At 38.5% G+C, this 27,640-nt stretch overlaps 1 protein-coding gene across 2 annotated transcripts; it reads left to right on the top strand.

Moving 5' to 3' along the window:
- tie1 (tyrosine kinase with immunoglobulin-like and EGF-like domains 1) lies at positions 1-27,640 on the top strand. Of its 2 annotated transcripts, XM_059341552.1 has the most exons (24): positions 1-283; positions 1,885-2,181; positions 2,320-2,430; positions 2,566-2,721; positions 3,972-4,103; positions 5,191-5,337; positions 5,442-5,570; positions 7,183-7,328; positions 8,242-8,386; positions 9,520-9,675; positions 9,866-10,006; positions 11,463-11,762; positions 12,744-13,034; positions 14,617-14,813; positions 14,931-15,077; positions 15,158-15,221; positions 15,338-15,448; positions 20,345-20,535; positions 20,966-21,079; positions 22,912-22,982; positions 23,986-24,026; positions 24,127-24,223; positions 26,117-26,216; positions 27,024-27,640. In XM_059341552.1, the coding sequence occupies exons 1-24, from the start codon at positions 169-171 to the stop codon at positions 27,093-27,095; spliced, it is 3,471 nt and encodes a 1,156-aa protein (XP_059197535.1). In that variant the 5' UTR covers positions 1-168; the 3' UTR covers positions 27,096-27,640. The 2 variants fall into 2 exon arrangements, with proteins under 2 accessions (XP_059197535.1, XP_059197536.1); XM_059341553.1 differs by lacking the exon at positions 11,463-11,762.

Raw genomic sequence — 27,640 nt, 5'->3', positions numbered from 1 at the left:
AACTTCAAGCTTAGTGTGACGGACCGTTACTGCCATCTCTGAAAGCTTTACAGGAGCGCCGTTGTCGTTACCAAATAGATTTTACACCTGAACGGGAGCTTTGGGTGATTCGCCAAGTTATGCGTAAAAAAGCGCACCACTCGTCGTGACGCAGCGTCACTGTTTTGGATGTACAACTCTCCGCGTGAACCTGATTTATTAACGACAGCTTTTTTACCAATGAGGATTATAAATATCATGAGGATTTTGTGGGTGATTGTATTGTGCTTCCTTCATTTATCAGGTAAGGGGGACTCATTTATTCCTAAACGGTGCTAAATATTATAAAAGTCACTTATTTTCGAGTAATGTGGTGTGTATTGAGAAACCTCTCAAAGTCCCACCTTAGTCTACACTTTCTGATTAATATATCCCTTTAAAAGAATTTCTGTTTTGTTAAAATCACAACTATCCTCAGAGTTAGAGTGTGGATATGTGAGCCCTTTGGGAAAACAGGAGCTCATCCATGTTTCCTGCCATTGTTCTGTGGATCTGGGGCTTAAATACCAGGGAGAAGGAATGCTGGACAAACAGTATCGGGTTTGGCACTTTTATTAAAATAATCACATTCATGGGGGCTTTTTTTGAACTGAGGATTTGTACAGAGAGAGAGGGAGGGGTGTCAGTTTCTCAATCCTCATCTCAGGTGTCAGTGTGTGAGGTGTTGTAAGATAAAGTGTCCCTTATATAATAAATACACTGTGATATTCAAGACATACTGTAATATCCGGTAGAAACAGGTACTTATGGTGGACAAACTATATGTTTTTGCAACAATGTTATGTTGTATTCGTACTTCATGTGTCCATCTGGTCCACAACATTTTTTTAATGTGGCAGGTGTGTGAAAAGAAATCCAGGAGTAAAACTTTTATCCTATAACACATTCTGAACTGATCATTTTCCATTTTAAGCTTACTTTAATGATAGAAACATGATTATGTATCACTTCCTTTGAAACAAACACATTTTAATGCACATTGGAGTTGAACATGCTGTATGAAGTGTGAGCAGCACAAAAACACATCGTAGAGAGATATGGCAATATATTTTATTGAAGACAATGGAGTAGAAGTGCTCCCGGGTCGGTATAGTGATCACATACAGGTGGTCTTCAGGTATACTTTGCTCATTCCATTTCCAAGGGTTCGTTGCATGTATAAAGATATGGTCTTAAAAATGAAAAATGCAAGCCTTCTTCAAAAAACTAACCAAGGCACATTGTAGGGTTCAGGCAACATTTACCATTCACCTTTACTTTGCAGGGCAAAATTGATTGCAAATGGTAAAATAAAGGCATTTTAATTTTTGCACAAACCCTACGTTGTGCCTATGGTGTTTTCTGAGGACAATTTATAATTTTTTCCCCATTTTTTACACCATATTTTCACACATGCAATGAATCCTTCACAAAATGGAATAAATGTATTTTTTTTGGATTTACTAGGTTTGCAAATATTCAATACACCTGCAATGCAAATGTTCAAGACCAAACATAGAAGTTATATATTCTGTTCTTGTGGGAGTAAGATAACTTACAACAGATTTTATCATCATATTGTTAAGCAGCAGTCCAATTTCTTGCTCAAAATGTGGGGGGTTGAGATTTTCAACTGATTCTTTTTAGAAATTTTAAAAGCAAACCAACTTCAAAGAATATCATGTCACAAATTCCCAGAGGATAGCACTTAAAAGCATCGCTAATTCCCTTGAAATAGTTGCATTCACTTGCCTAGATGAGAGAAGTTGTTTGTGAATTCCTGTTATAGCCTGATAATCAAGTCAATCTCCTTAAGACTCCAATAACCTTCCTGTATGTCACACTGTTTCAATCCCTGTCCTGCAGATGCTGTGATCGACCTGACCATGGTCTCCACAGCGGAGGTCACCGAGGTCAATCACTTCTCCATCTCTTGTATTAATGGAGAGCGCAGTCCTGACCAGGTTGAGCTGGACATCAAGAAAGACAACAAAATTATCCAATTCCCCAAGAAGCCACATTTTAAAGTGCATAAGCCCAAGAACAAGGAAGCGGTGGCCAGAGATTTCCGTGAGCATGATCCTATCGGTATCTTCTTCTGTACATCCACTCAAGAAGTCCCTCCACTTGAGACGATCACAATGATCAATAACCGTCGCAGAGGTGGGTTCAGACTTCAACCAACTTATAGAAAAAGGAGATTTTTTTTTACTGACCAAGCCTAAACTATGACCAGGTTATTTATGCATCCAGTTCGGATAGTGTGTCATGGAAAATAACTTGATCTGTGTTCCTTCATAGCAAATTTTGTCCCAACTCACCTCACTCTGACTGTTAACAAAGGAGAAACAGTTCACCTCAGCATTCAGCTAATCATGATCCAGAAGAGAGATGTGACCTGGAAGTACAATGGTAAGCCAGTTTACTCAGGCCTACACTGACAGGTTTTTAATTCAGGATCTTTATATATTATAGAAGACTACAATATGTTTTAATAAATTGGGAACTATGTCATTTATGTGTTTTTTTTTTTTATTTCTCATATAGGAAACTACTTTTATATGACTCACTGGCATGATATGGTCAATAACACGGCTGAAATCACTGTGGAGAATGCAGGTTATGCCAATCAAGGCATCTACAGTGCCAGCTATGTGGGGGACAGCCCTCTTTATGGTGCCTGGATGAGGCTCATTGTCAGAGGTTTGTTGGATCCTCACGTCCACACACTTAGAAACAGAGACACTCTCGCACACACACTCGCACACACACTCGCACACACACACACACACACACACACACACACACACATGCGCGCAACCAGTCATTGTCTCAAGGCTTTTACAACAGTTCTTACGATGTAGATGTGATGTATTCTCCCCCAGAAATATTGGAATATGATGTAAATGCAATAGCTGACTCAGTGCAGATTCTACTAGTTTATAATTAGTCAAAGTGCAGCCCATTGGCCAGCGGCGGCCTTCAAAATGAAATACATCCAATATATTTAAATCTTCTGCCATCTATTTCAATACTTTAAATAGCTTACATTTAATACTGTACAGCACTCAACGACTTCATATAACTGTGGCTTTCTAACAGGCATCTCTTAGGTTAAGAATGATTACTCATTGAAAGCCACTGATTGCTCTGCAACTCTAAAGTTAGCAATTTCGATGGACAACTTGCGACTGCACCTTTTTCTATGTAACCCTCAATCATAGGCTGGTTCTTTAAATTGGCTTTCTGTCATCAAAACCTTTAGCATCTCTGTGCTAATGTCCTTGCAATATTCCACCTCTCAAAAGAACAGCAGAGAAAAAGGAAGACTCAAAAGAAAAATGTGGGTTTTGTGCATACTGCAAAGATGCCACTCCCAAACAATAGTCAAGCACATTACATCACATAACCCCACACATTGTTTTTATTACTCCTCAGTTTTTGTATGTTTCAAATAAGAGATATGTGTTATTTGATGAGCTTTAGAGTTGCTGGGTGGCATATTCTATTCACCTTTACACAGTCATGCTTACTGTCTCCTCCTACTGGTGTTTCCAGTAGTTGTGCTCAGCTAAGGTAACCGACTGCACATCTTTAAATGAACTTTTACAGATGAGAGTTGGTTTGGAGCTTAGTGAAACATGTCATGTCTTTTGGTGATACAGCACATGTTTGTGTAGGTCATTTCCTGTAGCTTAGTCTTATATAAAAACATGAGCAGTGTTTTTAACACCATCTCCACCCTCCACCTGCTCTGCTTTGAGATTCTCCTATTCCCTCTCTCCACCAGATGCAATGTTTATTATGGTCTTTTTTTTCTGTCTGTGCATTTAACCTTATGGTTATATCCAAATACACACACAAAAACACACAAAGTCCAGATGATATGATATGTATTTGATGTCATTACACTGTATGTATATTTCAAAAGACAGAAACCTTTTGCTCTACAGATTGTCCCAGTCAGAAGTGGGGTCCTTATTGCGACCAGGAGTGTCCGGAGTGTCTCAACGGTGGAGTGTGCCATGATGCTGACGGAGACTGTGTCTGCCCCCCAGGATTTATGGGGACACGCTGTGAGACAGGTTTGTACTGTTCTCAGTACACAAGTGTGTGTTTGTTCTGCAGCTGAGCTAAATGCTAACATGTACAATGATAATGCTAGCAAGTTGGTGATTTGCAAGTATAATGTTCACTGCCTTATTTTAAGTTGTTGGCATGCAGATATTTGATATTTAGCACACAACTGAAACTGATGGAAATGTTATTGATATTGATTATTCAACCCTGTATTTTTAGCTAACTATCTTAATTTCTCCTCATATTGTGTATTGTAGTACTGCTTGGGCCGCCACATGTCCCACTTATCACAACAAGATTTTCCTAATCCAAAACAAATGTTTGAGAGGGATTAATTCAGCTAAAAGATGCAACCCATCTGTTCCTCTCTTCAGAAAATACACATTTCTATAAATTTTTAATGTGAAAATATACCAGACTCATATAAACATGTAGACCTAACTCATGACTTGCATACCGCTTTCCAGAATGTTTTCAAATCTTCCTCAGACATAGATTCATATTCCACAAGACACTCTAAGGACTTCTATTCTCCATATTGTCAATATTTACTGAAATACAGAGGACCATCTCTTGGACACAAAACACTTCCATCACTACAGTCAAACGAACATGCCCTCCCCAAATGTGCTTTACTCATACCAATGCATGTGTCAGCCCTTTTTCCCTACAAAATACCTGGCATAGCAAGAAAATCCACTCACAACATTAGTTAATAGTTAGTTTATCAGTAAATGTATCAGGTCATATGGCCTCGCAGCCACATTTCTTTTTTTCTTTCAACAAAACAAAACTAAATTGAAAAAAATCACAATGACTCTTTTTCCAGGAGTGGAGGTTTTAATTATGAAACAGGTTTTATTTAACGAAAGCAACAATGAATACAATATATATTAAAATAATACAACAATAATAGTTGTTATTGCATTAACATGATTATTGTTGGCCTCCATGGCTTCTTAACCCTCCTGCACAATGATCACATTTCTTTTTTTAATTTGATTGTTTTGCTCTGTGGTGTTTTGCAACGATACAGCAAAAAAATTACCACATAACACATTTGTGAATTTGTCTTTCTCTGATGGTTTGCAGCCTGCCGAGAAGGAATGTTTGGCCGAAACTGCCAGGAGTCATGCGGCTCTGAGCTGAACTGTAACTGCAGGGGGCTTCGCTTCTGCTTACCAGACCCTTACGGCTGCTCCTGCGCCAGCGGCTGGTTTGGGTCAGGCTGTGAAACTGGTGAACACTGCATCACTATAATTTGCCTCTGTATTTTAATTAAATCGATAAATACGTATAAGTTTAATGACATGTTTCTTACATGTTGTATTTTCTGTGTTTAGCCTGCCAGGGTGACATGTATGGAGCAGACTGCAGGCTGAGCTGTAAATGCCAGAACGGTGGAGTTTGCAACCGTTTCAGTGGATGCCAGTGTCCGACAGGGTGGAGAGGACAGCACTGTGAGAAGTCTGGTAGGCATCGTCATATTATAAAAAGAAAATATTTTTTTAATTAAAATTCTTCCTTTAGTTCTAGCTCCTTAACATTTCTTACATGCTCTATAGCGGTGGGAATCACCAGAGGTCCCACAATGTGATTTTATCCCAATACTTGAGTCACGATACAATATATTGTGATTTAACTGTTTAAATGCATTTTGTGTCCACAAAATTAAATTCAATCAAGAATTGTTTTGTCAAATTAGAGAAAATTCTCAGTCTATTCATCTCACTTCAGTCTTTTTATTTCTCCACAATGAGAGTCAAACAATTGCAGCATTTTCTCAAACTCCCCTCAACTTTAAGCTTCACTGCTCTGAATCTTTTTGAATAAAACATAGAAAAAGCCTAACTTTGCAGCGTTATTTCAACAACTTCCTGACACAATATCCTGTCACTCATCTTTCAGTTTCATATGATACCAGTATCCATAAAGTGAGCCCGCTATGGCCTCCGGAAAATAACAAAAACAATGAAAATACTGACGGCTGCCGGAGCGCTAAATATTGATACTTGGCGGTACTCTTGCAATATATGCTGTATCAATTTTTTCCCCCACCTCTAATGCTCAAGTTATAAAATATTGAACCTGGTCTCACAAGATTCCGTGAAATAGCCACGGATTCGCTTAACTCAAAATCCATGGAATAGCCACGGAATAACTCAAATTTCCGTGAAACTGACACGGATTTCGCTACAATGCAGGTTAATGACAGTCATATCCCGTGACTATTCCATGGATATTTTTTCCTATTGATTTGTTCCAAGGCATGTGACTTTCAAGGTCCCGGCGGTCAGAACAAAAAACATGGCGGACAGTTCTCTCATTTTTAGTGAAAAAAAATCTATATTTTGACTTAGTTTCTGCATAAAAATTGATTTTGATCACATTTCTAGCAACAAATATATGTTTTATTTTCTAAATATTCACTCAGTGAATGTACATAATCACTTTGTATGTTGGAATAGCCACGGGATATGACTGTCATTAGCATTGTAGCGAAATCCGTGGCTATTCCACAGATTTTGAGTTAAGCAAATCCGTGGCTATTTCACGGATTCCTGTGAGACCATGTTGAAAATATCTATGGATTACATGCAGTTTAATTAAAACAGTTCACCAAACAAGCTGGCTTGATCAGGATTTATGGCAGAATCCCAATGAAACCCAACTGCCCCTTAAACCTTATCCACCCTCCCATATCAAAGCAAGTGTTCTCTGTAATGTCTGTTGAGTGATTAGTGAAGGTCAGCTTTTCTGGTGAAGCAGTTTAATTAAAGGAAGCTTTAATGGTTGTTGTGTGTTCACCTGAACTAGTCAAGAGTGCATGCTTACTGTTTCCTCATACACAAGTTAAACCTCAAACATACTATTTTGAGTTGTTTTGCTTTTTTCCTCCACAATATGTATTTAACTTTGATTTTCAAAGTAAGACCTACAGTAGCTAGTGGCAGCTAAAGGTTCATTTTTCAGAGATAAAGGTTCTGAAATACACTGCTGCTGCAAAAACAAAAACATTTTCCTCAGTCACAATTCACATTGTTTTTTCTCTCTGTGCCATGCTTCTCTCTCTCTCATTTTCAGACCGGGCTCCCCAGATCTTGGATTTGGAAAGTCATTTGGAGTGTAACCTGAACTCCAGCCCCAAGATCTTTTGTTCAGCTACAGGCAACCCCCTGCCCAGCCACACCAGCATTGAGCTGCGAAAGTTGGACAGCACAGTACTGAAGGTAGAAACTCCTGCCAAGATAACTCACAGAAAGCCTAAATGAAAATACACAAATCACACAGGTTGGCTTAACTTAAGTCAAGGTTGTTAGGCAGAGATTAAACACACACAGGGAGGGGGTGATGTAGTTCAGCAATTCCCAAAGTGGGTGGCGCAGGATTTATTATAGCATTGTGCATTTATTGTGCACAATAGCACAAATGAGATACAATCCGTTAATTAGCAAGCTTTACAGGTGCTGACTGTGTTGAGAGCTAGGCTCAGTGTTTTCCTGTTTAAAGATGAGCAAATGTAATCACTGCCTGGAACTTATCTTAGTTAGAAAGCAAATGAGCACACTTCAGGTTGCAGGATTGCAGGACAAAATGGAAAGGAAATTACATGACATAAATAAACATAGAATAGACATAAAAAAACAGGGATAGAATACCATGATTAAGGTAATATATGTATGTATATATATATAAACACACGTCATAATAATATACTAATATAAAACAAAACCCAGAGAATTTTAATAAAAAGTGTACTCAGTGCCAATAAACTAAGCATGTACTGCACCTTTAAGATTGTTCTGATGATTATGAGGTTGAGTCAAGCTCGGAGGAAGTCAACAACACAATGGTCTGAGCAGATAAGGCTGTATCACTCTACAGCGCAGCAGTGACCACGTGTTGCCTGTAAGTGACATGTTCAGTTTCTGTGTTTTTCTTTCTGTGCTGTTTCCTTGATAATAGAAACAATCTGATAAAGAATTGTACCAACACTTGACACAGGAACAAAGAAAATTCTCAGGCAAATTAAAGCAGCTGCAAAGACACAGGCACAGGAAGTGGAAAAGTGTTTTTTTATTACTATTATTTTTTTTATATTTTGCATTGCAATTGATTGCGTGTGATGTGTTTCACTCTCAGGCCTCTCGCACTGTCATGGACTCCAATAAGAGTACAGCCCTGTTTGAGATCCCTCGTCTGAGTGCTCAACAAGGAGGGTTGTGGGAGTGCAGGGTGTCCACTAATGGAGGCCAGGACTCCCGCAAGTTCAACCTCACCATTAAAGGTCCGCATATGTTCTTTTTAGTTAAAGTAAAAAATATATGGGGCAACTATTGTGAATGTATTAATGCAGATCAAAAAGTTTGGTTTGTAAATCCCAAATTTTTTTGTTGAAAATTTTAAAGTTTTGCTTGCTGCTGAGCAGAACCTCGTAGGTGGGACCTACACTAAAAGATAAGTTTCTTTTGGCCAGTCTTATTCGGTGTCACCACTTGGTAATATCACTTCCACTCCTCCATTTCAAATCTCCCTCTCCTGTTTACTGAGGGCCTGTTTACATGGAAACGATCTCGGGTGAAAACGATAAAATATTTTATCAGATGTGCCCTTCGTTTAGTTGGCAACGTCGCTTTTGGGGCTTAAAAACCCCCCTAAATGAAACCGTCCTTCAGAGTGGGAATCTTAATAATGAACCATGTTGTTATTTCCATCAGTCAGACATTCAAGTTGCCCTAGCAGCTCTGATAACTATGCAGGAGTCATTTTAGCAGATCACAGATAATTTAACAGAACAGAGAAGGTACGTTAATTACCTAGGGCAATTTTTTCTATTACTATTTCTATTCTGTTTTGAGCTACTAGGAAGAGAAGTGACGTGGCATGTGCGAGCTCTTGGTGGTGTTGTGTGGCAGTGCTTCACAGTACCACCTAGCCACCTGGCGTGCATACTACATTGAATCTTACAGACTTTTGCGTCACCATATGCACGCAGATTTCCCCCTAAAGATGCTTGTCTCAACATGGAATAAAAAGTGAGAACGCCACGCCACTTTTGCGTTTTCTGTCCGGATCGTCTCCATCTAAACAGGGCCTTACAGTGGATGTTGCCAAGCTGTCACTCTGATCGAGACTGGCCATTAGAGAAATGTTTTACATTGTAAGCCCCACCTAAAAAATTCAGCTCAACAACCAGCAAAACTTTTGAATTCAAAGCAAAACTTTTGGATTTGCAAACAAACCCTTTTTTTTTTATCTGCAGCAATTCATTTTTAATCGCAAATGTATGGTGTGATTGAATAATAAAGACCCAAAGTAACCCCATAAAAACAGAGAGGAAAATATATTAATTTGTGTAATTTCATCATAGGGCAGCAACAAAGATCTATATTTTTTAAATATTTTTCCGTGTCTTCTCAGAGCCCCCTGTGCCAACATCTGCTCCCAAACTGCTGGAAAAAAGGAGTAAACAGCTGACGGTCATGCCGATGGTCTCCCACAAAGGCGACGGCCCCATCGTCTCCATCAGGCTCCTCTACAAGCCTGTTCATCTAGACTCTTGGTCCTCCATCATTGGTAAAATATCTTTCAAAGGTGTCATTTAGTCCCAAAGCCTTTATCACCCAAAGCAGCATTATCAGAAGATTATTTTCTACTTTTATTTTCATTCCAGTAGTAGTGTAGTAGGGTAGTGATGTAGTAGCTAGAAACAAATCACAAATTAAATCGTATGTATTCGGCACTTCCTACTTCCACTTTCTTTTAGTTTATAGTGACAAAGAGCCCATCACGTTGATGAACCTGGAGCCCTCAACACGATACCATGTCCGTGTCCAGCTCAGTCGTCCTGGGGATGGAGGAGAGGGGGACCCAGGGCCAGAGGCAATCATGGAGACAGAGTGTCCTGGTAAGACCCACAGATAACTAGGATCACACACATACTGGACATTAGTATATTTATCTGGAGATCTTGCCTGGGAACAAATGTCTATAGTCTGGACCACAAAACTTAAGCAAGCATAATTATCTTGTGTTTGGCTGGACTAATAGTTTGCTGAGAAGTGCTTTTCCCAGGCCTCAAGGAGCCAGTTGTCTTTTCCCCAGTGAGCATCTGTCCCGATGACTCGAGTGAGGGACAAATATAGACAGATACCAATGGACTAAAATGAGCTATTGGCACTTCTTTCCTAAAAAAAGAATATTTCCTATGGGATCAAACACACAATGACAAAAAAACAAAACAAAACTTTGTTAAAAAGCATTTAATTCATCAGTGATTGTGGTGTAGAGGGAGTGAGCATATTTGAGTGTGAGTACAGGAAAGATCACGGAAAAAGACTGAAATGAGAAAGTGATTATTTGGAGTTTCATAGTTAGGCAATATGTGGTTTGATCCATGTGTGAAGTGGAATTTTATTTGTTACAGGGGATCGCTGGTCTCTTGCACAAGCACAAACTATTTGCAATAGTGAGTCACACTTCTTTGAGAAGGACCACAGGATAGTTTAATTGTATTTAAAAACTGCATATGATGAAAATTAAATTCTGCATCAGAAAATATTGTATTTTTGCTAACCATTAATCCATTTGGTGTTTGAAAATAACCAAACCACAAGTTAGAAACCCCTGAGCTAACAGTTAATCTCATATTACAGACTACATTACATACTACATAGTAATCTTTATAGTGTACACAGTTTGTGCATTTAGTATATACACATCAACATATTTGATGGTTTCTTTGTTTTTTGTTTTTATACTAAAAGGAACTGATACAATATTTGCACAGCTGGCCACAATCATATTGCAAAACAGAATACTCCTGCCAAGTAAAAAGACAAATATTTGTTAGTTCAATTTAGTCCCTGAAGATGTTTCTTCACCATCCACAGGTACCTTTGTTTCCAGCTATGAGCTCCTCAGTTTGCTTTTTGTAGGAAAATAGTACTTTTTACATTTATATATATATATATATATATATAGATATATATATATATATGGTATACGGTCTGTATGCAGTCCATACATACGGACTGCATACAGGCTGCATATTAAAAGTCTTCTTAGAATTAGTGCTACAGGTCTCCAGTCTAACTGCAGGGAGGGAGGAAACCAGAGCACCCTAACAAAACCAACATGAACCATGGGGATATTTAAATATTTAAAGCCAGTACCTTCAAACAGTTCTAACTACTGTTCTGCAGCCACATGAAATATAAATTGAGGCAACTGTCGAATTCAATTCAGAATACTTTACCCATCCCTCAGGGGGAAATTTGAGGGGAGTACTGCTGACCTAATGAGAGGAATTCACATGGAGCTGTTAGTCCGCTCAGCTCACCTTGTGTTCTCTGTCGCTGCAGAGCCCACAGTTCAACCTGAGATTGACATCAGCTCGGTGGAAGGCCGCAATGCCACCGTACGCTGGCAACTGCCCGCCAACAATGGCATTAATGCCGACACAGCCAGTGGCTTTTTAGTGCAGCTCTTCGGGCCGCCGCCCTACAGTGAGAAACTACTGGAGCAGACCACCCTGCTCACTGCGCACTCCACAAAGTTCCACAACCTGGAGTACCAAGACTACACCGTGGTGGTGCGCCTCATCAACTGTGGCAGCCAGGGGCCGCCCTCCAAACCCGACCTCTTCAGCATCAACAGCCAGGGTAACTAGAGACACAGTTTCTAATGTAGTAACAGCACAGGAAGAGTAAAGGCTCACATGTATTTAGTTAAAATGGTTAATAAAAGATAAGACAATAGGAGTTAGAGTTAGTTAGATTTGCTTTAAACAAAGATTATGATTGGTGCTTGCTGGTTGCTCGGTGACTCTCTCCCTGCCCAAAAACTTTAATAGAGGTGAGGATAAGTTTCCAGCTGGAATGTAAATGAAATATATTTACTTCACTTTACCTTTCATGCCACTTTCTACTCCCTCTCTGCTACAATTCAGAGGGAAATAATGTACTTTTTACTTCACAACATATATTTTACAGCTTTAGTTACAGTTATATAAAATGAGTTTATAAAATATGATGTTTTTTTTTAATTAAACAGCTTAATCGGTTAGTCGATTGACCAATTAGTAAACTGACAACTATTTTGTGATCATTTTAGTCATTTTTCTTACCAAAACAGTTCCATCATCTGCTTATATTTGTACAATTTTAATCAATGATAATCATTTTGAGGTTTGGACTGTTGGTTGGATTAACAAGCATTGTGAAGGTTTCACTTTGGGCTCTGGCTAATCATTATGAAATTTCTCTGAATTTCTACAAAGCAAACAATCGAGTTGAAGTACACAACACAAAATAGTTAAAATAGAGGTTTTTGTACTTTTCAGGTCTAGTATGCCTACTGTTATTACTATAACATTTTAATGCAGTATTTTTTTGCAGTGTGATATTGAGTTCTGGTTAGACATGAAGAAACAATGTAGTTTGCAAACATCTGAGACCAACAAGTCAGAAAAATGTAATGCAACAGAACGGCAGTAAATGCTGTTAAACCCTCATCAGCTTTCCCAGAGCACCGAAGCATAACAGGAGCGGGACTGGAGCAGAATATAATTATATTATTCCACAATATAATTTTACAGAACCACCATTCACCGGCCTAACTATGATAATTTCTCTGTGTCTCAGGTCCATCATCCCCACGCGACATCCAGGCCCTGCCTCTGTCCATGTCCGCCATTCGGGTGAGGTGGCAGCCCCCTGAAGATCCCAATGGAGGCATCATTAAATACGTCATAGAGTACCAACCAGTCGGCCCGGGGAGCCCTCACCACTGGGTGGACACAGACGATGGAAACAAGACCATCAAAGACGTGACGGCGCTCAATGGCAGCACGCTCTACCAGTTCAGAGTGAGGGCTTTCTCCAGCGTGATGGGAGAGTGGAGCAACTTTGTTCAGGCGAAGACACAAGGGGATGGTGAGCATGACGTCTGTATCCAGCAACAAACATTTTGCATACATCTGGTATACATAAATCAAACCCCTCCAATAATGCATCTTCAGATTACACTTGCCATCTTTCACCTTGGATCAGATATAAAATAACTTTACATTTTTATTCACTCCAATAAAATTGTGCAACTGAAATAGTAGTCATCGAATGTCATCCAAAAATTATGACTAATCAAACAGCAATTCGTTCCAGTGTAGCAAAATTAGAGAAATAAAAATAATAATATTCATAAAATTAAAAAAATAGACATTTTTATTTAGACAATTTTATTTGATTAACCCTTGAATGTCCTCACTAAGAAAACATCAACAGATTTTTTTCTTACGTATACATTTATCTCTATATGTCCTTCCATTGCTGTTGTTTTTAACAGAAAGAAAACTAAATTATAAACCATGTTCTTTTATAATGCCCGATTTATTCTATACCAGCATGTCAATGTGTTACCATGGGTTTAGCAGTATAAGCAGTACTAGTATTATTTTATTTATTTTATTCTAGATATTAACCTTTACAGTACTCCCATAAATGCTGTAAAATCATACTAATATATATTCTAATTAAATATGTAATGGAATATGAATTTTTTTTTACAAGTTTATTATTTTAGCATTAGCCTGAGTCATGAAATAAAAAGTCAACTGTTTGGCTGAGCATGGTTTAAGACAAAAAATCATATTAATTATAATATGTATATATAGTGCAATAACATTTAATATATCAGACGAACAACAATGAAACTAACTTGTAGAACTATTTGACCCATATTACAATGTTTTATTGGATGAAGTTACATAATTCTTTTCAGTAAGACCTCTAAAACTATAATAAGTTTAAAAAAAAAAAAAAGGTTGCCCTTAAAAAGTCCACCACACAGCCCTCATGTCAGGAGTGACTTTTTTGTTATTCATTTCCTGTGAGGAAGCTAACTGAAAAGGCATACTGTTTAAAGACACAGCGACATCTAGTGGAATAAGCATGACATACCTAAACTGAATAGTAGAGATGGTTTCAATCAGGTTTAGTTAAGGTTTAACACATTTTTAATAATAGTGAGCAACTCAAAATGTCCAAACAGTAAAGCAGAATATCAAAGGCTTCATTCAAACAAATACGCAACAAATTTCTAATGATAAAAGATTCTAAACATGGGATGTCAGACCTGAAAAGCCTTTGGTCTCAGGGTTGCCACCCCTTGGCTTACTGGAATCAATCATCTTTCCAAATGAATGATTGAAAAATTTAGTGTACTGACATAAATCAGTGAGTTTTTATAGTTTTTCTGACTTACATTTATTTTCCCTTCAAGCTAAAAGTAGCTCCCAGTGGAAAATTTCTACACTACTGTACTCGTGGCCAACACTGGGCTTTTCCCAGGTGGCGTTGCACTGGACCACCCACACAGTGACAGAGATTTACTCAGGATAAGAACACATATACAGTCTATTTTTCTCCACTGTCTAAAAATCAACTGCATCTCCCTTTTTTGGTTTTTCTCTCCATCTTCCCTCTGTCCTCCTCTTCCATCTGTTCCCCTCTGCCAAAGGAGGCTTAGAGAGTTTAACCCCGACCACCCAGGGTGTGGCGGGGAGGCCCGTTGGGGACAGTTACCAGCTGTTGGTGGCAGTGGTGGGCTCGGTAACCGTCACCTGTGTGACTATCCTGCTGGCACTGTTGGCTCTTTTCTTCATCCGAAAGACGCTGCTCAATCGAAGGCGCACGTTCACCTACCAGTCTGGATCGGTAAGGATCTGAATTTTGTGAAGCCGAGGGATTTACTGGCTGACATTTGATCTGATCTGACAAAAAGCTCAAATGTGTTTTGAGAAAATCAGAGCTTAAGACTGTTTATACCTTCAGGGTGAGGAAACTATTCTGCAGTTTAACTCAGGAACTCTGACCCTGACACGGAGGCCCAAACCGACGCCAGAGCCCCTCACCTATCCAATCCTGGAGTGGGAGGACATAAAGTTTGAAGATGTCATCGGAGAGGGCAACTTTGGCCAGGTGTTTAGACTCTTAAATTACTTTCAGCTTAAAATCTCTCTCCTTTTAAACATTTAAACTAACAACTGTCTCAAAACCAGGTCATCAAAGCCATGATCAAGAAGGATGGCAGCAAAATGAGCGCAGCCATCAAGATGCTGAAAGGTAGGTTTGGCGCACATTCATGCAAGCACCCACAAACATGCATCACATACAAACACACTGAAGTTGCTTTGCTTGCACTTTGTCTGATGCTGCCGTGCATGCTGATCTTCATGCAGAGTATGCCTCAGAGAATGACCACCGAGACTTTGCAGGAGAGCTGGAGGTGCTGTGTAAACTAGGCCAGCATCCCAACATCATCAACCTGATAGGAGCCTGTGAGAACAGAGGTGAGTGAGCGACACCTAGTGGCGTATATAGATTTTGGTGATCTTCCAATTCATGGATTTTGAAGGAATATTGATGGTTATGATGTTAAGGCTGTTGGGTACAAAATTAAGAAGTCTGTATGTTTGTTGCTTTATCCTACTTGTGTGGTGTTCAGGCCTTATGTTATACTGTTTTTTTTAAATATATGAAGAGATTCAAAACATCTACTGGGTGTATTATAATATGTGCAGTATTTATTAATGTAATATTCTACAGCATGAACATATGAATGTATTACCATATTTAATAACAATAATAATAATATAAATATATAAAAAATAGAGATGACCAATTTAACGTCTATTAACTTTCATTTCTGTGGAGAATTTTAGGGCTCAAGCTCAAAATCTTTATAAAGGCCATCAAGTTGGTAACCTGTGAATTTTCTGCTCTAAAATTGGTATGAGTGTCATAAATCCAATATATGTTGGGCTCTTAATGCACTTTTAGTGACTTCTTGCCTGTTCACCAATGTTTTGTCGTCATTAATATTATTGGGTTGGTACGATTTGCAAATAAACCTGGAGAATTTTCGGAATATTTGGATGATCTAAATGTATTTACAATACATTTTTTCCCTCAAGATGTGTCAGTATTGACTATTTAAAGGACTGACTTGCCCTGCAGACAATACTCTGACCACATCCTGCTTCTGTCTGTCCTAAATCATCTAATTGTAGCCCTGTATGTAGCACTGTGCAGGAACAGGTTAAATTCTTCCTGCTTGAAAGCTAAACAGAAACTCCCATCTGATCCTTTCTCATCTGCACCTGGAAAGCACCAGAATGATTCCAAGCTAAATATTCCTCGCCTGCCAGAAGCATTTTGCACTATCACATTTGTTTGGTTTGTCCATGTGCCTCACAAGCACACAGCCATGTCATGTATTTATGTATTTGTATAAGGTTTCCCTGGCTCTCAGTTCTTACCTCAGAGTATCACATTCCCACAGCTACATCTACATCCAATAATTGAATTATTTTTCGTTTGATCAGAGATTGATAACATATGAGAGAGGAGGTCTTGTATGGAAAGTACATCAGTGAGGACATTACAAAACCAAATCAGCCTTGAAAAATAAACATCTCACTAATCCAGTGTCTCCACACTGGTTTTTCACTATCAAGTAGCCCTTGATTCTGCAGACTTTCACTGTCCTGTGTTTACATCTGTTGTTTAACTCAGGTTCACTTCTTTTATTCAGTGATAGTGAGAACAAAATACACATATACTGTACCATTCAACCTCAATTACATCAACAAAACCACATTCTTCTGAAGAGCTAATGAACACTAAAATGTTAGTTAAAATGTCCAAAAAGTCTTGTTAGAGCAGTTTTGGTCTTTTATGATTAAGCTGTCTGTTGGGCGATGGTGGCCTGTTGGATTTTTTTGTAGTTTTTTTTCTTTCAATTTTAAGTTGAAAGAAGATACTGACATCATATGAAACTGGAAGATTGAGATCTAGGCAAAAAAAAATCTAGTTTTTGAAACCAAATCACAGCATGGATTTGTCTAGGGTGGTACAAAGGTCTTGTTGTATGGATGTAATGATCTGAAGGGGGATTTGACCATTTTTATCCATTCTCAAATACATTTTAAAATGCCTAATTCAGCACCAAATATGTGTAACAAATGGTATCAAATGAAAAAATGCTGCCACAGCTTATGGGACATAGTTGAGCCAAACATTAATGTTCTGAACCATTAATACACCTCGCCAGATTTCCTTAATTTATTAAGTCATTTTTATTAGAGATTTATGATCACAGCTTTTAGATGATGTTCACCACTTCTATATGGCATTTATTGCTGACCTGCTATCTCCCCCTAAATCCACTTCATGCAACCCACTTCCCGCAATTCTCAATAAAAAGGGGCTGTATGATTAGGTGTTGCCCCTTTATATTAATTTTAAAGGGAAGCAAGAGGGGAAGGAAGGATGCTGTGGGAGAAGGGAGGGAGCAGAGCAGGCTGAAAGGTAAAGATGAGAAAATAAAGAAGGAATGAGATCCAGAAGAAAGGTTTTAGGAAGTAATATTTCATACAGTTTCCACATGCTCTTCCTGCACTGCCTCTCCCTTTGCCCGAGATGTTAAAATTTGTTTTATTGCAACAGAGAAAGTCACTGGCTTGCAGTAGTAGCACAAGTTGTTACTCAATTGCTGTTTTTGGCATTTTGGATTTTTCTGCTTCACTTTCTACTGGTTTCAGGCTTTTTTTTTTCAATTGATCTATTCAGCGTGTGTTGGCTTTTTTTTTTAAGGGGAAATATATAAGGTGTTGTTTTCAGCTCATGTACTTTCTCATCTTACAGAGATCTGAAACAAATTGACATTTCTGTTATCAACATTGTGAAAGGCTGAGGTGCGTGCATGGGTAATTCAGCATTGACAGGAGGAGGAAATGAACATAGAAGATATTAAATAGATACTCAAATGTCAAGGGGAAGCTAACAAAGTAGTCAGCATCCTCTCCATCAGCTTTTGTAGAATAGCGTTTTTGCTGATCTCTGAAGATGAAATGCTGATATACACCCATAAGAACACTTGTAGAGTTGTTTTAATGTAATGTGAAAAAATAAACCCTAAGCCAGTTTAAGGGTCAAGTTTGGAAATCTTGGTCACAGACCGCTGCTAACTTTTATCTGAATTGTCTTCCATTTTCCTATTTAACAAGAAGAAAACCACAGTATTCCATATATAGTATTGTATTATGCCTATATGCTTGGTTTGAGAAGATCTTTCTGTTCATGTCGACCAAAGACGTTGTTTTGGAAATACGTTGCTGCAGGATACACATGTCCTGATTAAAATAACCTCTTGTAGCTGAGAAGGAACATAGTTGTATTATGTTCCAGTTCTTTGACCAGTCTGTCCATCGCCCGTAACTCTTTCCTTCCACATATGGTATTAACTAATTGTGTTGGCACTCTTTCTGGTCCTGGTGAAATCAACATGAAACCCGTCCAACAAGTACAAATGCCTTATGACCTGTAGGAACTCTGGTTTTGGCTGAAAGCCGCCGTTTATTAACAAAGCCTCAACTATCCGGTTGATCTCTGTGAGGATTTCATGAAAGGTCTGTTTTACCTCTGTCTGTGTGAGCTGTCGAAGGCCAAGCCCCTTACCAGCTGTAGCTGGGACTCTTCCCAGCCTATTGCAGGCAGGCCAGCCAAGCCGAGCTGCTAACAGCTTGTCTAGATAGAAAATTAAATGTTAATAAGCAGCAGCCTCAGGTCAGATCATGATGGTTGAAATGTCTAAAAACGTCTCGACCTTTGTTATATATTTTGTTAAGTTCTGTATTTATATTATCCTGTATCAGTGGTGGAATGTAACTACCGGTAAGTAAGTTTACTCAAGTACTGTACTTAAGTACAATTTTGAGGTACTTTTACTTTACTTGAGTATTCCCATATAATTTAGTTTTATACCTCTACTTCACTACATTTTAAGGTTAATGTTGTACTTTTTACTCCACTACATTTAACTGACAATTTTAGTTACTTTTGACATGAAAATCATAATAAATTTAAAGTGATGTTGTTTTTTTAATTAAACCTCATAACAGTATATTAAGTTGTTAAAATGAGCCATATCTTGAGGAAATGAAAATACTGCTTACATAAATGCATCAATACAAATAATATAATAATATATTTAGAATATATAAAACAATCTGAGCGGGGTCATTCCACATAACGAGTACTTTTATTTTTGATACTTTAAGTACATTTTGATGCTGATACTTTTGTACTTTCACTTAAGTTAGGTTTGGATGCAGGACTTTTACTTGTAGTGGAGTAATTTCATAGTGTGGTGTTAGTACTTTTACTTAAGTAAGGGATCTGAATACTTTTTTCACCACTGTCCTGTATTATCTATTGTGGTTGTCTGCCAGAAGCTGTCATAAACTGATGTTCATCACTTTCTACATCTTTGTCATTTTAACTATATATTTTAAGCAGAAGATGAAGGATTTTAATCATTGGATATCTGATTCTAAAGTTATCAGAAAATCAAGCTAAGCAATCATTAGCTGCAGCTTGGTTGCAGCCCAGGGAAATCATTTTTCTGCCAAACAGTGTTGGATAAATACTGATTTTAATGTTAAACAGCCTTATTCAGTATTTTTACTGGTTTTAATCATGGGGTCGGTTTGTTTTGGAGAGGAGGAGACCTCTGGGGGTAATTCGGCTCCTAGTAAAAACCTCCTGAACAATGAACACTGAAGGAATCCCAACTGGGAGACACTGACTGCAGTGAGGGGAAGAGTGGTGAAGTCAACAACTCCCATGATCCCTCGCTACTTAACGACGTTACCAAACACTGTTGTTTGTGTTATTTTGACTGAGAGACCCATAGTAGCAGAAAAAAACATTTAAATCTCATATTAGGACATCAAACATTATGAAAAATTTAGATTTGTGGCACATTTATTAGATATTTATTCCATATGCTACTTTTAGATAACACTTTATATTAAGGTCCTTGTAATACCCATTAATTAACAAGTAATAAGGCCCTTGTAAGTCCTTACAAGATGCTTATTAACATTATTGTGTGTTTATAAGCTTATATAAGTGTTAATAATGGCATTACAAACACCCATTATGTCTTTGCTATGCCTTTATTAATCCTATTTTGTTTGCTTATTGATATTAAAATATACTTTGTTGCTCATCTATTGTAAGTTAAATATAAGTTAACTATGCTTTTTGCAACTACCGGATCTAAAGCGAGAACAATGCCTTATTACTTGTTAATGAATGGTTATTAAGGACCTTATTATAAAGCGTTACCCAACTTTATATTACAACTCTTCCTAATGTTATTCCCTCTCTGTTTTCTCCAGGTTACCTGTACATAGCCATCGAATATGCTCCCTATGGTAACCTTCTAGACTTTTTGAGGAAGAGTCGAGTGTTGGAGACCGATCCAGCCTTTGCCAAAGAGCATGGCACTGCTTCCACCCTCACCTCCCAGCAGCTGCTGCAGTTTGCTGTCGATGTTGCAACTGGGATGCACTACCTAAGTGACAAACAGGTAGGAGGAGAAGGAGCATGCATGTCTCTGTCTGCTTGTATATCCATTTGTGTGGATGAGTGCATTTTCTTTCAATGTTTTTACCTCTTCTAAAATCATTTTAATTAGTAATTCAATAGATGCTGCAATAACTGAACTATTCCATTACTACTATTGCAACATAAGCCCAGGAATAACTTATATGTTTTAATGATGCATTTGTGTTACATTTCTCAAGCATAGTATTATATTAGAAGCTTCTTTCTTTTTTATAACACAGAACAACATGTTAAAGCTGCACTTTCAAGGGGAAAAAAATACAACTTACATTTTTTGCTACAAAAATTTCCACTCAAACATGTGTAATCATGCTGTTTTTGTGTAAAGGACCTATGCTTTAAATCAAGTGTTATTAACAGTAATAACGCCTCTTCTCTCCTCTTTCTCTTAGTTCATACACAGAGATTTGGCAGCCAGGAATGTTCTTGTGGGGGACAGCCTTGTGGCAAAGATAGCAGACTTTGGTTTGTCCCGCGGTGAGGAAGTTTACGTTAAAAAGACAATGGTGAGTGATGAGGTCACACTCAGTTGCACATTTTGCAGAAAATGTAGATTTTTTTTCAGCCAAATAAGGGCACTAGCTGTTTGGAAGACAATATATTTCATATATTTCCACTTTTCCACTCCACCTCTATTTATTTGGGCACTTCCATCTTTATTTTGATAGTTGACAGAGAAGAAACAGACTGGCAATTGGTGGACGGAGCTGGAATTTAGCCAGAGATTTTGCAGTCATGCGGCATGCACTAGAACATTTAAATGCCAAGGCACTACATTTATTTCCACTTTCCAAGAGTCTGAGCTTGATAAACATTTGTGTAATATCTTTTATCTAATGTCAATTTGTAGTCTGTGACAGTGTTTATTACTTTATCAGTACACCACTATGAAAGAGATTTAATTGTTTTAACTATTAAAGATGATTTACTAATTTCTTGCAAGCTAACAACATTTAATGCAAACAAACCAAAGCAAACCAAAAGTCTTCTGTTTGTCTGGACCACTATTTCCTAAACTACTCCCAGAGAACAACTTGTCCTGCGTGTTTTAGATCTCCCCCTGCTCCAACACAGCTGACTCAAATGATCAGCTTGTTATGAACTTCTGAAACTGCTTAATAACAAGCTGTTTATTTGAATCAGCATTGTTGGAGCAAGAAGAGATCTAAAACATGCAGGACTGAGTTGTACTCCAGAAAGCACTGATCAAAACAAGTTAGAGACTTTGCTGAAATACTAGAGGACCTGTAGAGGGCAGTCACGTGTTAATACAATCAACTGCAGCATATCAAATCCAATCAACCTGTATTGTCATCTTGCAAAGCAGCAATTGTACAGTGCAAAAGAGAAAAGGTTACCCAGGGAATACCAGAGCATCCCGCAAAATGAAACTTAAATATTCACACATAAATAAAACAGTCTAGTCCCTAAAAGAGTACAGGTTAAATAAAAACAGTAAAATACAGGTAAAAAATAGTCAGACATTCATAAGCATCTGTAGCAGCTTCTAGCAGCTTCTGGCAGACAACCACAATAGATAATACAGGACAGTGGTGGAAAAAGTATTCAGATCCCTTACTTAAGTAAAAGCACTAATACCACACTGTGAAATTACTTGACTACAAGTAAAAGTCCAGCATTCAAAACTTAAGTAAAAGTACAAAAGTATCTGCATCAAAGTGTACTTAAAGTATCAAAAGTAAAAATAATTGTTATGCAGAATAGCCTCACTCAGATTGTTTTATATGTATTCTAAATATGTTATTATTATTTGTATTGATGCATTTATGTAAGCAGTTTTAATTTTGTAAAGATAGGGCTCATTTTAACCATGATATATATAGGCCTACTGTTATGAAGTTTAAAATATCTAATCATTTTAACTTTATCATGTGTTTCATGTTAAATCTTGAAAAGTAACTAAACTTGTCAGCTAAATGTAGTGGAGTAAAAGCTACAATATTTGCCTTAAAATGTAGTGGAGTAGAAGTATAAAGTTACATTGAATGGAAATAATCAAGTAAAGTACACATACCTCAAAACTGTATTTAAGTACAGTACTTGTGTAAATGTACTTAGTTACATTCCACCACTGGTCTGTAGTTGTAGATTACCCTAATAGGCCGTAGACTTTTAATGCTAACTGTATCTCTGTTAATGACTTGTGACACCACAGTCAGAAATTGCCATTATATGACAGATTTCAGCATATTTTACATCTTTATGTATTCCTTTTTTTTGTTTTAATGTTCACAAACAGACTCTTCTTCATGTGTGAGCAAGTTAATAGATCAGCGAAGCAGAGAGTTTCACATTAATTTATTTTATTGGCTTTCAGGGGAGGCTACCTGTGCGCTGGATGGCCATTGAGTCTCTGAACTACAGCGTGTATACCAGCAAAAGTGATGTGTGAGTGTGCAGCTTGAACTCACCTGTTTAACTAACATTATTCCATTTACTCTTAGATTTGTGGATTTTTTTAGGGCAGGCAAAATTCACAATGTTTGTCACACAGGAGCTTCAGTCATGTTTGTATTTTAAACTGCTGTACCAAAATGCAGAAATAATTCTTGTAGGGCATATTGAGTGACATGGCAGGCTTCTGACATTGCAAACAAATCATCACCCTGTCACTGGTGGAGTGATAACAGTGTGTTGTGTAACTGATAAGCACAACCAGGAAGCCTTGGGTACACCTTCGCAGACAGACCGAGACGTTGGTCTGTCAACTGGAGCCTATTTATACACAGCGGAGAACAAGCTTGAAGAGCGTAGGACAGCTAACGGAAGAAGTGTGAAGGCTGCCTGTAGGGTCAGAGAGAGTTTCACACATTATGAAAAGAAACAGTGTTACTGAGAGAGAGAGAGAGAGACAGACAGACAGACAGACAGACAGACAGAGATGTGAGACAGCGAGAAGGGATAAACAAAGACAACGAGACAGGCTGAGAGCACAAACAACACTTGTCTGCTCAAATGATCTACCACATAGCATTGTAACGTGAGAAAGAAAAGCGTTTCTTTTGAATTATAGCACTAATCAGATCACAGGAAAGATGGTGGTTTTCTGTTGTTGAGGCAGTCAGTGGTTTCTCATAAGTTTCGACATTAATGCTGAGCAAATCTGCTTTATCATTACATTAGAGTCATTTTTGTCATGCAATACATTGCAAAAACAATACGTATTTTAAAAAGTATTTGATCATTTACCATAAATGTAGATTGCAGGTATGAGTTGATGGTGGTTTCTTTGCAAAGTGTTAGGCTTATCTCACATGATCAACAAAGGAAGTATCTGGTGAAGACAGTAAATGACAGATTTTTTTCAGGCCTTACTAACATAAACAGTTTTATTGTCTTGTGATGTCTCTCTACTTTACAAACATCTCTGCCTTTGCATTTTCCCTCCCAGGTGGTCTTTTGGTGTTCTCCTCTGGGAGATTGTAAGCTTAGGTAAGATGGTGTACTCCTGTGGTGGTAACATGCTGATCCTCACAATTACTCAACCCACAATCACCATCATGAAACATTTTCTCTCCTTTGTGTGTGTCAGGTGGCACTCCATACTGTGGGATGACATGTGCTGAGCTTTATGAAAAACTTCCACAAGGCTTCAGGATGGAGAAACCCAAAAACTGTGATGATGAGGTGTAAGTAGTCAGCTTTTTGTAGTATTCAATTCAATTTTATTTACATAGCTCATCAAAGATTTGTACACAGTGGTGTAGTGATTAGCACTCTTGCCTCACAAAGAGGGCTGCTGGCTCTTCTGTGTGGAGTCTGCATGTTCTCCCCGTGTCAGCGTGGGTTCTCACCCGGTACTGCAGCTTCCTCCTTCACTCCAAAAACATGCAGCTTAGGTTTAATTGCTGACTCTAAATTGCCTGTAGGTGTGAATGGGAGTGTGATAGTCTGTCTCTATGTGTCAGCCCTGTGATAGTCTGGCAACCTGTCCAGGGTGTAACCCGCCTCGCCCAATGTCAGCTGGGATATGCTCCAGCCCCTCGCAACCCGAGTGCGGATAAGCGGTTAGCGATAACGAATGAATGAATGAATCACAGATTTGCCTCAAAGGGCTTTACTGACCCTTTGTCCTTTGACCCTCACAGCAGTCAAAGAAAAACTCCTCAAAAAACCCTTTTGACAGGGGAAAAAAGAAAGGGGCCACATTAGGCCTGTAGCAGCATAACTAGAGGCTGGTGGCTTAAGGCAGACCTCTGCTAGCCCTAACTATAGGCTTTATCAAAGAGGAAGACTGGGAGATGATTCCACAGGTGAGGGCTTGATAAATGAAGGCTCTGGCTCCCAATCTACTTTTAAGGACTTTGCCTCTTTTAATTATTTAACCCCCTTGATGTTTCACCATTTTGTTGTTTTTACACATGTTATACACAGTTTGTGAGGAAGGCTAGCTCTAGGCAGATTTAAACTAGTACCATACTCCTTCAATTTCTTAATGATGGATTTAACTTTACTCCGTGGGATGTCCAGTTAGTTGATTTTCTTTGTAGCCAACTCCTGGCTTATACTTTTCAATTATCTTTTCTCTGAGTTGCTTGGAGTGTTCTTTTGTCTTCATGTTGCAATTGTAGCAGGAATAGTGATGAACCAGAGACTGGAACTCCCAGACACATGTTTTTTTTATACTAAAATCACATGACACACATTAACTGCAATCAGGTTATCTCCATTTCTCTAACTGTGACATTGTTGGCATCAACCAGCTGGAACTTTATTGAATTAGGTCAGTTACTTGAAAGGGGGTGAATATTTATGTAATCATTTATTTTACCTTATATATTTTTAATTTATTAACATTATTTTGTAAAAATCTGATTTTACTTTGATATTAAAGACGTTTTTTTTTTTTTGGGGGGGGGGGGGGGGGGGGGGGGATTCTTGTCAAAAAAGCCAAATTATATTGACTGCTTTCATGCATAAAAGCAACAAATGTTGTAAAAAATCGAAGCGGGTGAATACTTTTTATAGACATTCTGATCGTTCTGGGAGCGTAGTAGCTAATTATTTGTCAGGAGGGTGAGATATGGAGCACAGTTGTGGACTAGGGGTTTCTTAAAGTTGTCCCAGAGGGATAACCACAAAAATCAAAAAATCGCAAACAATTGAATGAGAGGGGGGGAAATATCTACTTAAGGCAATCTGAAAATAAATAACAAGCTCCTTTCAATAAAAAGGCTTAAAAAACAAACTCAGAGAGCATATGATAATCCTTATGAACCAAAAAAAAAAATGGCTGTCAAGGAAGCCTTTAAAGAACACAAAGAACTGAGTTTAATAACCACCCAACACACTAGGAAGGATCAGAAAATGTAAGAAGAGATGCCCTCACTGCCTCTGAAGGTGAGACAATAAGTCAACACAGAGCACTGAACCCAGCTACAAATATAGGCCTCATACACCTGGTCCAAATCAGTGGCACACCTGACACTGCACTGAGCTGATCCACTACCCTCACATTATTAGCTAATTTTGTCTTTCTTTCCTTTGTTCCACCCTATTCATCATTGTCTCTCTCTGTCCAGGTATGAGCTTATGAAGCAGTGCTGGAGAGATCGGCCCTACGAGAGACCCCCCTTCTCCCAAATCTCTGTCCAGCTCAACAGGATGCAGGAGGCCAGAAAGGTAATGCTGCATTCACACAATGTCGGGAGAAAGGGAAGGATAGAAAAGGGTCCTGTTGTGTTCAAAAGTCACTCTAGGATGGCTACACTATTGCTAAAACACCTGATAACTAGAAATGTAGTCTGAAATAACAGTTTAGTTTATCAAGTGACATATAGGGTGTTAAGTGGGGTTGTATGTATTAATCGCTTTACTCGCTGTTAGACAGCTCTTTCTTATAGGGAGCAAAATATGTTATATTGATCTATGCTATCTTCAAAGCAATTATACTTTGCAGAACACAGGAGTTGATTGATTTGTTAAATATGGGCTTACCCTTTAAAACACCAAAGTAACACAATACCACATATAAACTTACTGATCAAGGAAGCAGTAGAGCAGCAACTCATGTGTTCTGCAAGATAAAACTAATGTTTTTGTCAAAGCAGTCTGGTGGCTTTGAGGAGAGCAAAGATAATGGCTTCAGTTTCCTATCCGAAAGGGCTGTCTGACAGCAAGGTAAAGCGGTTGAAATATTCAAAATATATTGTATACTTAAACTAATTTTGATATTTTTAGGTGTGCCCTTTTTTAGGTGACTTTAATATGTCAACCGTGTGCCCCCGTCCACAACAGTAATGTTGTATGGCAATGTACCAGCACCACCTACTGCTGGTAGTATACTGACAATGGAAAAGTTTCTGATACAACCCTACTAAAAAAAATCCAAATTATCCCTTTAAGACATAGATGGAGCCATCACACATCCAGCGTGCATCCAAATATCCCCAAATTTTCTTTGATCACAAGCTTATCTCCATGTTGCAGGCTTATGTGAACATGGCTCTCTTTGAGAACTTCACCTACGCTGGGATAGATGCCACAGCCGAGGAGGCCTGACTACCAGCCCCCCCAGACCCTAGCATGCCACGTAGACCCAAGAGGAAGCCCCGAGGATGGTCGCCACGTTACAGCCACCTCCCTGCTGCTCAACGCCGAGACAGGAGGACCAGGCGCCCCACCAAAGTTACCCAGCTATAGAAGGAGGACTGTGAAAGGACACTGTGTGAAAGCATCGGAAGCATTAGGAGATGAGGAGTATCGCTGGGCCTTGGATGGCGAAATGTGATTGCTACTAACCTTTTGGGGAAATACTAACCCCTTATTACTACAAACCAGAGAAAAGAAACAGCATTGTAGCTGTTGCAGTTACAAAAGTTACAATGCTGAACCATTTTCTCTGAGTCTTAAGGGGAAAATAAGGAGCTATGTGACTTGCTTAAACACCACAGGGTCTGTGGGGTGTCGACGCTGGACTTTATTTTCACTCCATTGCTCTAAATGGAGAAGAAAATCCCTTTTTTCCAAAATGGAATTAAAAGGACATAGTGTGGACCACAACTATCTAAGTTCTCAGACTGTTAGAAAAGGATAACACACATACA

This window comes from Centropristis striata, chromosome 9 (genome assembly GCF_030273125.1).
Source record: "Centropristis striata isolate RG_2023a ecotype Rhode Island chromosome 9, C.striata_1.0, whole genome shotgun sequence".
Lineage (NCBI taxonomy): Eukaryota > Metazoa > Chordata > Actinopteri > Perciformes > Serranidae > Centropristis > Centropristis striata.
Note: the sequence above shows the minus strand (reverse complement) of the source record. Positions and strands in the feature narration are given on the sequence as shown.

What these genes read in the sequence shown, in the direction of transcription:
- tie1 (XM_059341552.1), top strand. Translation starts at nt 169, where the DNA reads ATGTACAACTCTCCGCGTGAACCTGATTTATTAACGACAGCTTTTTTA. An exon ending in TGTGACCTGGAAGTACAATG is followed by an intron (nt 2,431 to 2,565) that starts GTAAGCCAGTTT and finishes TTTCTCATATAG; the next exon opens with GAAACTACTTTTATATGACT. An exon ending in CTCTTGGTCCTCCATCATTG is followed by an intron (nt 9,676 to 9,865) that starts GTAAAATATCTT and finishes ACTTTCTTTTAG; the next exon opens with TTTATAGTGACAAAGAGCCC.